The 14,943-nt window shown below is 41.1% G+C and overlaps 1 protein-coding gene across 1 annotated transcript; it reads left to right on the forward strand.

Annotated features, from left to right (window-relative positions):
• The first annotated feature begins 114 nt into the window (after window positions 1-114).
• LOC134202723 (uncharacterized) lies at window positions 115-13,621 on the forward strand. Its single transcript, XM_062677730.1, has 3 exons — window positions 115-904; window positions 1,894-2,819; window positions 13,502-13,621. Exons 1-3 carry the CDS (start codon window positions 115-117, stop codon window positions 13,619-13,621), a joined length of 1,836 nt encoding a protein of 611 aa, XP_062533714.1.
• The last annotated feature ends 1,322 nt before the right edge of the window (window positions 13,622-14,943 follow it).

Genomic DNA, 14,943 nt, shown 5'->3' on the forward strand with positions numbered 1-14,943 from the left:
GATGAGATCCTACAAATTTTGACGGGATATGAAGAAGGAAAACAAGAAAGTATCAAAGACGTTGTTCATCATTTGAAAACTTTTGTTTTACAAACAACTGAACAACAAAAACATATGAGGGAGAGGGAGATTGCTTTAGAAGAGAAAAGGGTGCGAGAAGCAGAAGAAAACATAGAGCGCAAGAAAAAGTTGGAAAAACTATTGACCAACCTGAATGAACGTTTGAGGGTATGCCAGATAACTGAAGAGCTGGCAAATTCAGCAGAGAGGACGGAAGAATTCCAAGAAGTCAAAGCAAAAGAGAAAGGGTCAGGAGAATTTGAAAATTTCAAACGTGAGGTTGAGATTGCGAATCAAATTGAATCAACGGAGGAAAGCGAAACTGAGAATTCAGAGTCTTTACAGGATGAGATTAAAATAAAGATAAAAGAAAGAGAAAAGAAAAAGAAGACTAGGAAAAATAAGCGGGAGGCATCTAAAGGAAACAGAAATAAAAAGCGACATCGAAAGGTGAGCTTTTCATCTATCTCAACGAGCACTACTTCGAGTAGCTCATCAAGTAGCACAAGTTCTTCAGATGATTCGAGTTTGGAAAGTACTTCAACCTCGAGTGAGGAAAGAAATAAAAAGAAAAGGCATAAGAAAGGAGGTAAAGCAAGAAAAAGCCTTAGAAGAATACCGGTTTCGGAATGGAAATTAAAATATGACGGGAAGGATCAGGGTCGACGATTAGCTGAGTTCCTTAAAGAAGTTAAGATGCGCTGTAAATCGGAAGACATTTCCGAAAAAGAACTTTTTCGTGGCGCGATCCATCTATTCAGTGGACGTGCCAAAGACTGGTTTATGGAAGGTTTTGAGAATCGAGACTTTCGAAACTGGTCCGGGCTGAAAAAGGAACTCAAACGTGAGTTTCTGCCGCCAGATTTAGACTTCCAAATTGAAATTCAGGCTACTAGTCGTCGACAAACCCGGGGAGAAAAATTCGTTGATTATTTGCACGATATGCAAAAGCTTTTTCAAACCATGACTAAACCAATCTCGGATCGTCGGAAGTTTGAGATTGTCTGGCGTAATATGAGATATGATTATAAAAATGCTTTGACGGGGGCTGGTATCAAGTCCTTATCTAAGCTAAAAAAATATGGGCGCATAATTGATGAGAACAATTGGAATATATTTCAAAAGTCGAACGAAAGTTTAAACCGTTCCAGAGTTCAGCATGTGAATGAGATCTCGTCCTCCATCAGCTCGAAAACAAAACAGAGCTATGGAAACACGAACAGTTTGCCAAGTTTCTCTCAGAGTAAATCGAAAAACAAGGTTGAAAGCCATAATCAGTGGCAGCATACGAAACTCACTGAAAACGGGGAGAAGCAGGGGAAGAAAAGCTCGAATCCCATGGAAGGGTCTTCCAGGGGAACCTTGAAAATTTTAGCAGAACGGTATGTTCGCCCACCGATAGGCACGTGTTATAACTGTCGGAAACAGGGGCACCATTACGGTGACTGTTCGGAAAAGCGGTTAAAATTCTGCAGGCTTTGTGGATTTATGGATGTCATTACTCCCGAATGCCCAGTGTGTCAAAAAAACGAGCCGAGCTCAGCTTGAGAAGGCAAGCTGACTCGAAGCTCGAAACTCCTTCCCATAATGATCAGACTTATGCCGGCCTTCTAACGAACGGCTTCGAGCCATTTTTGGATGACGATTATGTTTCCGAAATGGATGTAGATGAGCTTTTTGTTCAAATTGATGGAGACGATCGACCGTTCGCAAAAATACATGTTTTAGGGAGAGAGATAATAGGACTACTTGACAGTGGCGCCCAAAGAACGGTTCTCGGAATCGGCTGTAAAAAATTAGTTAGGGAGCTAAAATTAAAAATTTTCCCCGCAGAGGTTACTTTGAAAACAGCTTCAGGGTCACCTGTGGAAGTGGAGGGGTATGTACACCTGCCAGTAACGTTCAATAATGAAAATAAAATTATTTCTGCTCTGGTCGCACCGACACTCAAACGGAGATTGATCCTCGGATACAATGATTTCTGGAGATCATTTGGCCTGCAACCAACGGTGCAAACCGATCAAAGTCACCTGATTGAAGGATTGGAGGACGTGTACGAAGATGTCAAGGGAGAGGAGGGAGAAAATGACAGAGAGGTGCTTACGTCTGAACAGAATTCCCAGTTGGAAGATGTTAAGAAGCTTTTCAAAGTCGCGATTGAAGGGGAAATTCTAGATGTCACTCCTATACTCTCTCATAGAATTGAATTGAAAGAAGAGTACCAATCCATTTCACCGGTGAGAATTAATCCTTATCCAACTTCTCCCGAAATGCAGAACAAAATTAACGTAGAGTTGGACAAAATGCTCAGCCAAAAGGTCATTGAACCAAGCAAGAGCGATTGGGCTCTTAGTACAGTTCCAGTGATTAAACCCACTGGCGAAGTGCGCCTTTGCTTGGATGCGAGACGACTGAATGATCGAACCCGGAGGGATGCTTATCCTCTCCCACACCAAGATCGTATATTAAGTAGGCTAGGGTCAAGTAGGTTTTTAACAACCATCGATTTAACGAAAGCGTTTCTGCAAATCCCCCTTGATCCTAGCTCACGGAAATATACGGCGTTCTCGGTGTTGGGTAGAGGATTGTTCCAGTTCACCCGTCTGCCCTTTGGCCTCGTCAACAGCCCGGCTACGTTAGCACGACTAATGGACGAAGTTTTGGGCTACGGTGAACTGGAACCGAGTGTGTTTGTCTACCTCGACGACATCGTCGTGGCGAGCAGCACATTCGAAGCACACATCCAGTCTCTGAAAGAAGTAGCCCGTCGTTTACGAATAGCTAATCTCTCCATAAATCTCGACAAATCAAAGTTTTGTCTGAGACAACTACCATACCTCGGATATGTCATTTCAGCTGACGGCTTACGACCAAACCCTGATCGCGTGGAGGCCATCATAAATTATGAACGCCCCACATCGCTTCGCGCCTTACGTCGATTTTTGGGAATGTCGAATTATTATCGACGCTTTATTCCCCACTTCAGTGAGATATCCGTTCCTTTGACCGATTTGTTACGGAAAACCCGACTTAATCCACCTACAGTGAACGCAACCCTTCTTACACTTTTGAATGGTTGTGTGTGCCCAGTGCATATTACAATTTCTATGCATATGACCTTCAATTGAATGTAAAATAACTGATATTATCATGCTTTAAAGATTTCAAAATAAAAAGGATATTTCTGGAAATTTAACAATTTTAAAAAAATACAAAAGACTGCAGATTTGATTTGCCGCCTTTAATGGCAATATTACAGCTTCTGTTTAAGCCCAAAAGAGTTCAAATCGGGTCATAGACGGCTGAGATATTGGTGTGACAATTATTCATTAGTAGTCTGAAAATATGTCTCATATTCGTATTTCACAGATATCTCTGAAACCGAATTTCCAATAGCAGAAAAAAATGAATGGGTCCAATGACAAAAACATAGCTTTCGTTTAAAGATAAAATCGCACAAATCGGTCCAAGGACGACTGAGATCTTGATGGGACATATTTTACCAATGTGTGAAGTTGATACGTCTAATGCTTTATGTTCGTATTTCAGAGATATCTCCGGAACCCAATGTCTAATTGCAAAAACAAAATACAATGAGTTCAATGGCAAAAGTCATAGCTTTCGTTTAAAAGATAAAATCATGCAAATTGGTTTATAGACGGCTGAGATATTTATGTGACATTATTTTGTTAGTTTTCTGAAAATGCACTTCATGTTCGTATTTCTCACATATCTCTGGAACCAAATATCCGATTGCAAAAAAAAATGAACTCGTACAATGACAAAGTCATAGCTTTCGTTCAGTGTTAAAATCGTGCAAATCGGTCCACGGACGGCTGAGATCTTGATGTGAGATTTTTGTAACGCACACACATACGCACACACGCACACACGCACACACACACACACATACATACATGTGCTCAGTTCGTCGAGCTGAGTTGATTGGTATATACGACTTGGGTCTCCGAGCCTCAGATAAAAAGTCGGTTTTTCAAGCGATCTTTATACCCTTCTTAGGGTGTAAGAAGGGTAAAAAGGGATATTTCTGGAAATTTAACAATTTTTAAAAAATACAAAAAGACTGCAGATTTGATTTGCCGCCTTAAATGGCAATATTACAGCTTCTGTTTAAGCCCAAAAGAGTTCAAATCGGGTCATAGACGGCTGAGATATTGGTGTGACAATTATTCATTAGTAGTCTGAAAATATGTCTCATATTCGTATTTCACAGATATCTCTGAAACCGAATTTCCAATTGCAGAAAAAAATGAATGGGTCCAATGACAAAAACATAGCTTTCGTTTAAAGATAAAATCGCACAAATCGGTCCAAGGACGACTGAGATCTTGATGGGACATATTTTACCAATGTGTGAAGTTGATACGTCTAATGCTTTATGTTCGTATTTCAGAGATATCTCCGGAACCCAATGTCTAATTGCAAAAACAAAATACAATGGGTTCAATGGCAAAGTCATAGCTTTCGTTTAAAGATAAAATCATGCAAATTGGTTTATAGACGGCTGAGATATTTATGTGACATTATTTTGTTAGTTTTCTGAAAATGCACTTCATGTTCGTATTTCTCACATATCTCTGGAACCAAATATCCGATTGCAAAAATTGAACTCGTACAATGACAAAAGTCATAGCTTTCGTTTAGTGTTAAAATCGTGCAAATCGGTCCACGGACGGCTGAGATCTTGATGTGAGATTTTTGTAACGCACACACATACGCACACACGCACACACGCACACACACACACACATACATACATGTGCTCAGTTCGTCGAGCTGAGTTGATTGGTATATACGACTTGGGTCTCCGAGCCTCAGATAAAAAGTCGGTTTTTCAAGCGATCTTTATACCCTTCTTAGGGTGTAAGAAGGGTAAAAAGGGATATTTCTGGAAATTTAACAATTTTTAAAAAAATACAAAAAGACTGCAGATTTGATTTGCCGCCTTTAATGGCAATATTACAGCTTCTGTTTAAGCCCAAAAGAGTTCAAATCGGGTCATAGACGGCTGAGATATTGGTGTGACAATTCTTCATTAGTAGTCTGAAAATATGTCTCATATTCGTATTTCACAGATATCTCTGAAACCGAATTTCCAATTGCAGAAAAAAATGAATGGGTCCAATGACAAAAACATAGCTTTCGTTTAAAGATAAAATCGCACAAATCGGTCCAAGGACGACTGAGATATTGTTGGGACATATTTTACCAATGTGTGAAGTTGATACGTCTAATGCTTTATGTTCGTATTTCAGAGATATCTCCGGAACCCAATGTCTAATTGCAAAAACAAAATACAATGGGTTCAATGGCAAAGTCATAGCTTTCGTTTAAAGATAAAATCATGCAAATTGGTTTATAGACGGCTGAGATATTTATATGACATTATTTTGTTAGTTTTCTGAAAATACACTTCATGTTCGTATTTCACATATCTCTGGAACCAAATATCCGATTGCAAAAAAATTGAACTCGTACAATGACAAAGTCATAGCTTAGTGTTAAGTGTTAGTGTTAAAATCGTGCAAATCGGTCCACGGACGGCTGAGATCTTGATGTGAGATTTTTGTAACGCACACACATACGCACACACGCACACACGCACACACACACACACACATACATACATGTGCTCAGTTCGTCGAGCTGAGTTGATTGGTATATACGACTTGGGTCTCCGAGCCTCGGATAAAAAGTCGGTTTTTCAAGCGATCTTTATACCCTTCTTAGGGTGTAAGAAGGGTAAAAAGGATATTTCTGGAAATTTAACAATTTTGAAAAAATACAAAAAGACTGCAGATTTGATTTGCCGCCTTAAATGGCAATATTACAGCTTCTGTTTAAGCCCAAAAGAGTTCAAATCGGGTCATAGACGGCTGAGATATTGGTGTGACAATTTTTCATTAGTAGTCTGAAAATATGTCTCATATTCGTATTTCACAGATATCTCTGAAACCGAATTTCCGATTGCAGAAAAAAATTAATGAGTCCAATGACAAAAACATAGCTTTCGTTTAAAGATAAAATCGCACAAATCGGTCCAAGGACGATTGAGATCTTGTTGGGACATATTTTACCAATGTGTGAAGTTGATACGTCTAGTTCGTATTTCAGAGATATCTCCGGAACCCAATGTCTAATTGCAAAAACAAAATACAATGGGTTCAATGGCAAAGTCATAGCTTTCGTTTAAAGATAAAATCATGCAAATTGGTTTACAGACGGCTGAGATATTTATGTGACATTATTTTGTTAGTTTTCTGAAAATGCACTTCATGTTCGTATTTCTCACATATCTCTGGAACCAAATGTCCGATTGCAAAAAAAAATTGAACTCGTACAATGGCAAAGTCATAGCTTTCGTTTAGTGCTAAAATCGTGCAAATCGGTCCACGGACGGCTGAGATCTTGATGTGAGATTATTGTAACGCACACACATACGCACACACGCACACACGCACACACACACACATACATACACATACATACAGCGGATCTATGAACATGCATACCAGGTGAATGTGTAGTGTTGGTAATGTAACAGCCATCCACGAATGCGGGTCGTCGGTTACGGGGGAGCTTCCGACGTCGGGGACTCCCTGTCGGAGTAGGGTAGATCCGCCGCCGGGGACTATCTGAGTAGCTTGCAGAGCACGTTGAGAGCTAAATGGCTCTAAAATAAAAAGGAAAGTAGATGCGTTGCTGAATGGCACAAGGAAAAAAAAAAGTAAAGGGCTTAAGGGCCCACGCTTTGTGTGCTTGCTGGCACTAATAAGGGAGCCAAAGGGCTCAGACGTATGACAAAACATCGAAGAGAGGCACTGTGAAAGGTGTTGTTTTGGGAGGAGTACTTTAGTACTGCTTTTCCCCACAGAAGTAATACTGAAAGGTAGTCCCGGGGGGAATTGTGCATTTGAAGAGAGGGTAACTCAAGTAACCTTCTGTTGCTTGGGTGGGTTTAGTGGGTCCGGCGGTCTGGCCTTCTGCCAACCGCGCCAACCCCACTCCCTGAGTGATAATTTCAGGTGTCTGTATGCAGATTTGCCTTCATCCCTCTATAAAAAAAAAAAAAAAAAAAAAAAAACACATACATACATGTGCTCAGTTCGTCGAGCTGAGTTGATTGGTATATACGACTTGGGTCTCCGAGCCTCGGATAAAAAGTCGGTTTTTCAAGCGATCTTTATACCCTTCTTAAGGTGTAAGAAGGGTAAAAAGGGATATTTCTGGAAATTTAACAATTTTTAAAAAATACAAAAAGACTGCAGATTTGATTTGCCGCCTTGAATGGCAATATTACAGCTTCTGTTTAAGCCCAAAAGAGTTCAAATCGGGTCATAGACGGCTGAGATATTGGTGTGACAATTCTTCATTAGTAGTCTGAAAATATGTCTCATATTCGTATTTTACAGATATCTCTGAAACCGAATTTCCAATTGCAGAAAAAAATGAATGGGTCCAATGACAAAAACATAGCTTTCGTTTAAAGATAAAATCGCACAAATCGGTCCAAGGACGACTGAGATCTTGATGGGACATATTTTACCAATGTGGGAAGTTGATACGTCTAATGCTTTATGTTCGTATTTCAAAGATATCTCCGGAACCCAATGTCTAATTGCAAAAACAAAATACAATGGGTTCAATGGCAAAGTCATAGCTTTCGTTTCAAGATAAAATCATGCAAATTGGTTTACAGACGGCTGAGATATTCATGTGACATTATTTTGTTAGTTTTCTGAAAATGCACTTCATGTTCGTATTTCTCACATATCTCTGGAACCAAATGTCCGATTGAAAAAATTGAACTCGAACAATGACAAAGTCATAGCTTTCGTTTAGTGCTAAAATCGTGCAAATCGGTCCACGGACGGCTGAGATCTTGATGTGAGATTATTGTAACGCACACACATACGCACACACGCACACACGCACACACACACACATACATACATGTGCTCAGTTCGTCGAGCTGAGTTGATTGGTATATACGACTTGGGTCTCCGAGCCTCGGATAAAAAGTCGGTTTTTCAAGCGATCTTTATACCCTTCTTAAGGTGTAAGAAGGGTAAAAAGGGATATTTCTGGAAATTTAACAATTTTTAAAAAATACAAAAAGACTGCAGATTTGATTTGCCGCCTTGAATGGCAAAATTACAGTTTCTGTTTAAGCCCAAAAGAGTTCAAATCGGGTCATAGACGGCTGAGATATTGGTGTGAAAATTTTTCATAAGTAGTCTAAAAATATGTCTCATTTTCGTATTTCACAGATATCTCTGAAACCGAATTTCCGATTGCAGAAAAAATTAATGAGTCCAATGACAAAAAACATAGCTTTCGTTTAAAGATAAAATCGCACAATCGGTCCAAGGACGATTGAGATCTTGTTGGGACATATTTTACCAATGTGTGAAGTTGATACGTCTAATGCTTTATGTTCGTATTTCAGAGATATCTCCGGAACCCAATGTCTAATTGCAAAAACAAAATACAATGGGTTCAATGGCAAAGTCATAGCTTTCGTTTAAAGATAAAATCATGCAAATTGGTTTACAGACGGCTGAGATATTCATGTGACATTATTTTGTTAGTTTTCTGAAAATGCACTTCATGTTCGTATTTCTCACATATCTCTGGAACCAAATGTCCGATTGCAAAAGCTTTCGTTTAGTGCTAAAATCGTGCAAATCGGTCCACGGACGGCTGAGATCTTGATGTGAGATTATTGTAACGCACACACATACGCACACACGCACACACGCACACTGTGAGACTAACGATTCACTTGGGGACACCTTTTTGTCCCTCCAGGGATTGTCCTGGGATTCAGGGTCGTTATAAAATGGCTCCAGAAAGAATTGGAATATGATTGGTAGGAGGAAGGACTTCCCTTAAAAGCTTCACAAGGTGGAATAACGATATAGTGGAAAATAGACAAATTATCAGGGCTTAAAGTATTGATTAAAGAAGAGAATTCTTAATTAGTTAATTTAATTTCATTTTCTTTTGTACATTTCTGTACGGAAGGAGAAGTAGAATTGCACACCTCTAAACTCACATGATCATCGTAGCTGCATTCGTGCACGTACCACAGCACACAACCGCTTCCTCGCCGGGGTGGGACTCTTCATTTTCTCGTTCAGCGCTCCCTCACGCCGGCAAACTTCTTCAGGCACAGGTGGCGTCCGGAACGGGGTCGAGCATCGACGGGAACCTCTAACAGCGAGCAACGGTTTCTCTGCGCGGTCCGGGCTTGGTTCTACAGCTTGGCTTTCACATGAAGGCTTTCGACGGTTCACTTCTTGAATTGGATGATGAATAACCCGCGTCCACAAGGGTTGAAGCAGCGAGGACCGCCAAATCGTTATAACTACAGGCACAACCGGGGTTTCACCACGCGTCACTTCACTAATGGCCAACTTTGACCTTCGACGATATCGTTCACTGATAGAGAGCTGGACTCGCTGATTCCAGCTGTTTTTATTCCATCCTCGGTCCTCGTTTTGGCTTCACGTCGTTCTTTCCAGACGTCAGATGACATTGACGGTAATGACCGACTGTGGCTCGGCAGTAGCGCTCAATGGTAGCGCATAACGTGAGAGTGTGCGTTCACAGATATATAGTTAGGTGTGCAAGCGTATGGGAAATAGGTGGATGTATTCGATTCATAAATTCATTTTTCAATTCACATTCATTAATTTGTTTTCAATTCATATATTTTTTTATTTCAATTTAACTCTAATTAAGCATTCAAAAATAATAATATAATAATAAAAAATGACACTATATACAAAAACTATTTACAAGTAATGGAACCCCAAATCAATGGTTACATTTATCCCCACACAGTTAAAAAAACTAGTTTTTTTTCCACATTGAGGAAGTGACAAGGGGACAGTATGGGAATTTCAGTGTCAGCAACTCTCTTTTCCTTGATGGTTAGTTTAATGTAATGGAATGATTTGTCCATGTAGAGGAACTCTTTTCCACTAAATTACGTAACCTTTAAAGATAGAGTCTGGTTGTTGAATAAAATGATTGATGGATTTGATCATTTGTTTTGGTAGCTCTCCTTTTACCTTGTTAAGGTTAATATTGCCGAATGATTTTCCATGAAGAGAGCTCTTTCTGGCGATATTATGTAATCCTTAGTAATTGAGTCTGGCTTCGTCACAAATGATTTAGCTTTTGCTGTGTCAGCTCTCTTTGGTCTAGTGTTATATAGATTTGGCGAAATGATTTTTTCCTTGCATGAGGAGCTCTTTTTCATAAAATCTGCTAATTCTTGACCATAGAGTTTGGCTGTCTACGCTGAGCGAGGCCTTGGATAGGTGTTTATCCTGCGGTAACTTCCTTTTGGTCGAGGGTTGCTAGATTTAACAAAATGATTTTTCTTTCGAACAAGCGTTCTTTTTCGTTAAATCGCCCAACTTTCCTCCATAGAGGTCTGGTTACCTAAATAAGAAGGAATTCATGCTGGGTATTCTTGTTGAGACAGCTCTCTTTTGATTGAGAAATAGCAATATGATATTCTCGTGAAGAGGATCTCTTTTTCGCTAATTCGCCCAACTCTCAATCATAGAGTCTGACTGCCCTGACAAGAAAAGGTCTGGGATAGGTGTTCTAACAGGGTAACTCTCTTTGATGCGAGTTAATAGATTTAGCAAAATGATTTTTCCGTGACGAGGATCTCTTTTGCCAAATCATCCAACTCTCAACCATAGAGTCTGGTTACCTAAGAGTGAATTGTATCGAAAAGCGTGTCTCCAAAAAACCTTTATGCGAAATGGTCCGTCAGAATAAATCAGTTCAACTTCAGTTATTTAATCTATAGAAATCTTAGCAATTGACTACCCTCGACTAAAGTATTACCAAATTAACCTAGATTTTAATTAGAAGAGTAAATAAACATTCTTCCTCCATTCTTAATAATATTTATCTCCTTTTGGGATTAAGAAGAAAGTGACTCTTACAAACTCACATTCATTCCCCCATCAATCCACATTAAATATCGTTCATTCTCAACAATCATACTGTAACCTGGGACAGAACGAAATTGCCGCAAGAGCAACACACTTTCATTCATTCTTATGGTAGTATTTTAATTTTAGGGTACCTATTCTAAAGAGTTATTTAGGCCTATTCGATTTATCGATAGACCCTCGATCACTTATCGATAAAATTCGCCACTTGGGAGCGTTACCATTTTAACATTCCCTTAGTTCGGCCCTGAAATGACATGCGAAATGTCAACTATACGGCAGCTGTCAGGGGAATTGTCAGAATGAGAAGAACACAACAATCTGAGAACGTTTTGGACAGCAAAGACTTCAATATTTTTGGTTTGAGTATGACAACGACGAATTCGGAAAAGGTATGAATCGATTTTATGAATAACCAGGTGAGTAAGTGGTCTCATTCAGCTTAATTATATCATGTCCATGGGCATAGCAAGGGTGAGAAAGGCGAAGCAAACAAATAGTGTAAATCCCGTTCTAGTTTTAACCCGGTTTAAGATGAGCCTGCGGGCCAAACCCCAAGTTCTTGCCTTTCAGGTCTTCGAGTTCATACGATGATGAGCCAATTTTTGTTTTTATTTTGCAGTGCAAATACTGTCGCCCTAGTTTAGCATTATAAGTTTTTCAGCAGCCGAGGACTGCTTCATGCTTTTGCGGTACACAAGCTGTCCAACAGTAAATGGTTTGCAAACGTACGGTTTCTTAAATTACAGGTATTTCTTACCATATTATTAGATTTTGCAGATTCTTGGAAACAATCTCATGAATTTTATGCGAACATTTGCTTGCGCCTTTCTTCCTTCTTCTATAGATAATTCTTTTTGTCGTGTCGAGAGAGACGGTGATCGGACCCTTGTTCTGCTGCCCTGTCCATGGGTGATAAAATATGTGTAAATCCTGTGGAGGCATGTACGCTGGTATTGAGCATTACCTCGATCTCCGGGATCTTCGAGTCTCAAAACGTTGCTCGTCTTGGACGTATGTGCGAATAGCAGCATTTATTGTCCTGTTGACGCGCTCCACGGGATTGGATTGGGAATGATAACGGAGTTCAGCCAGTGTGATTCTGAAGTGGTCCAACAGCTCCTTGAATTCCTTTGATACGAAAGGACTACCATTATCTGTGATAATAACTCAGGGACAGAATTTCTATAAAACCACTGATTTTTCAGAATCACACATAGCTGAACTATCCAGCTTCTTTCACCGGGTGAATCATTACCCATTTAGAGAAGTAATCGCATTACCAATAGGTGCTGATTTCCTTTTTTGCTCCGTGGTAGCGGGCCCACGAAATCCATGGAAATGATTTGCCACGGCCGAGAGGCACAACGCATTTTCCCCATCTCTGGGGTGGTTTGAACATAAGAAGGTTTGACCTCCTTACATGTTGAACAGGCTCTTCATATAGGCCCTAATATCCATGGCCATTTTTAAAATAGTATCGCTGCTGGACGCGGCGGGCAGCGTTTTGTCGAATCTCGGATGAAACTGATCGTCATGGGCCTGTTTCACGACGGCCGTACAATTTCATCGGTTGAAAGGACCTCCTTCCATTCAAACCGGGAATCAAACGGTACATTTTAGCCGTGATGAATTTGTACAGGCGACCATTGTCTACCTTAAAGTCGACAAACTTGTCCGGATGCTCAGTGACCTTCTTCAAGGGGAGGTACCACGTTGAAGTCGATGAATCTTGGACTGTCGCAACGCTTCTGGATAGTGCATCAGGAACGACATTATCTTTGCCTTTGCACTACAGTCATATCGAATTGCTGGAAGTCCAAGCTCCATCGACTACAACGGATCCAACTTTCCACTTCGTCTTGAGAATATGGGTCAACGCGGACGAGTCCGTCACGAGGGTGAAGTGGTACCCCTCGTACCTCGAAAAGCTTCTATTGAGAGTAGAGCCGCTAGCGCCTCTTTCTCAGCAGCATGATAATTTTTCTGAGGGGTGGTGAGTTTCCGGGAAAAGTACGAGATAACCCTCTCACCATCCTCTTGCTGCTGAGTGAGCACTCCAGCCACAGCTACATCACTGGCATCCGTCTGATAACGAATTCCTGAGAAAGTCTGGACTTCCCAGTATTGGTGCCGTGACTAGCTGCTCTTTTTAATTAGGCAGAATGCCCTCTCTGCTGTTATATTCCAGCCAATGTTTTAGTTTTAGTTTTCAATAAATCCGACAAGGACCACAGGTCTCGCTAAAATGCGGTATAAATCTCCGGTAGTAATTAGCCATTCCTAGGAACCTCCAGTTTCGTTATTGTGGTGGGTCTTTCGTATTCGACAATTGGACGAATTTTGTCGGGATTACGAAGACCCGCCGAGCTTAGGAGGTATCCTAGGAAGGAAATTCTCCGGCACCCGAATTGGGACTTGTCTATGTTAATCATCAGGTTGGCTCTGTTCAGTCTGCGCGCAATTTCACGGAGCAACTGAACGTGATGTCGAATGTTCTCCGTTACCACGACGATATCGTCGAGGTAAACGAAGACATACGCTCCAATACACCATGACCCAGAACCTTGTCCATCAGCCTTGCCAACGTGGCAGGGCTGTTGACAAGACCAAAGGCATCCTGGTGTATTGAACAACCCTGCCTTGCACGCTGAACGCCGTGTACTTTCAGAAGATTGTGCTAAAGGGACTTGGCAAGAAGGCCTCTGACAAATCGATTGTCGAGAGGTATTTTGCCTTCGGCAACTGTCCCAATATTCGGCAAGGGTGCGGCAAGGGGTAAGCATCCCGAACAGTACGCTCATTAATCTTGCGCGCATCCAAACAGAGCCCGAACCTTATTAGGTTTGACAACTGGGACACAATTAAGTGACCAGTCAGAGTTGCTGGGTTCTATAATCCCTGCGTCTAGCAACCTTTGCAACTCTTCTGACACCAGGCTTTGAGTCTTTGGGGACATGACATAGGGGAATTGCCTCAACCGGCGGTTTCCTCCGCCATTCCTCAGCAATTTCAATAGTATGCTCCGCCAGCGGAGTGGTGGTTAATTGACCAGGCTGAGCCGGTAGAAAAAGCTTTTTATCTGCCCTATCGTCTCCCTGCTCTGAAGAAGTCAGAATGCACGAGGATTTGCAAACGATTCTTGGTTAAGTTCTTCTCCAGTATTCTCAACCATCGCACACCCTGTGATGGTGGGCTTGGATGTTGAATATTTTCCAAAAGTCCATCCCCGCGATGCAGTTGATTGCGAGGTTTGGGATTACTAAAAGTAGGGACAACCTTGGTTGTTCCATTCCATAAGAACGGTAAATATACTTGTCCCTTCACACTGAGTGTTTCTCCACTCGCCGTGCGTGTAAACATATTGGGCTTCGGAGGGAAATATTTGTTTAGGTTTGATTGAGTTGTACACCTCTTCATTGATCAACGTGAGGTTGCTCCCACTATCAAGAAGGGCTCTGAAATTCACCCATAGACTGTAAACTAACGTATAGGGACGATTATCGTTTAGGTATGGGTATGATATTGTATACGAAGATGGAGATCTTGGATACAAAGAATCTGATGCTGGTTCGAAATATGGAGAGGAGTCTACGCCTAGTGATTTAGATTCAGCGAGCGGCGGTTTTGACTCGCTGATGGCGTTTTTTACACAGAAGGGGCAATTGTTAGACGGTATACGGAACCCACAGTTCTCACATAGAACCCTCTTGGTAGACGGCATTGATCGATACGATGCCCGAATAAGCCGCAATTGAAGCAATGCCTTTTTGAAAGAGGCTGATGTGACGCAATCATTTCTTCTAGTGTGGTTTGTGGACGAGTAGACCCCGACGAGGAAAGTCATGGGACTGTGAACCCTTTTTGGTGCCTGTGGGTT

The sequence above is a fragment of the Armigeres subalbatus genome, unplaced genomic scaffold, assembly GCF_024139115.2.
Source record: "Armigeres subalbatus isolate Guangzhou_Male unplaced genomic scaffold, GZ_Asu_2 Contig1374, whole genome shotgun sequence".
NCBI lineage: Eukaryota > Metazoa > Arthropoda > Insecta > Diptera > Culicidae > Armigeres > Armigeres subalbatus.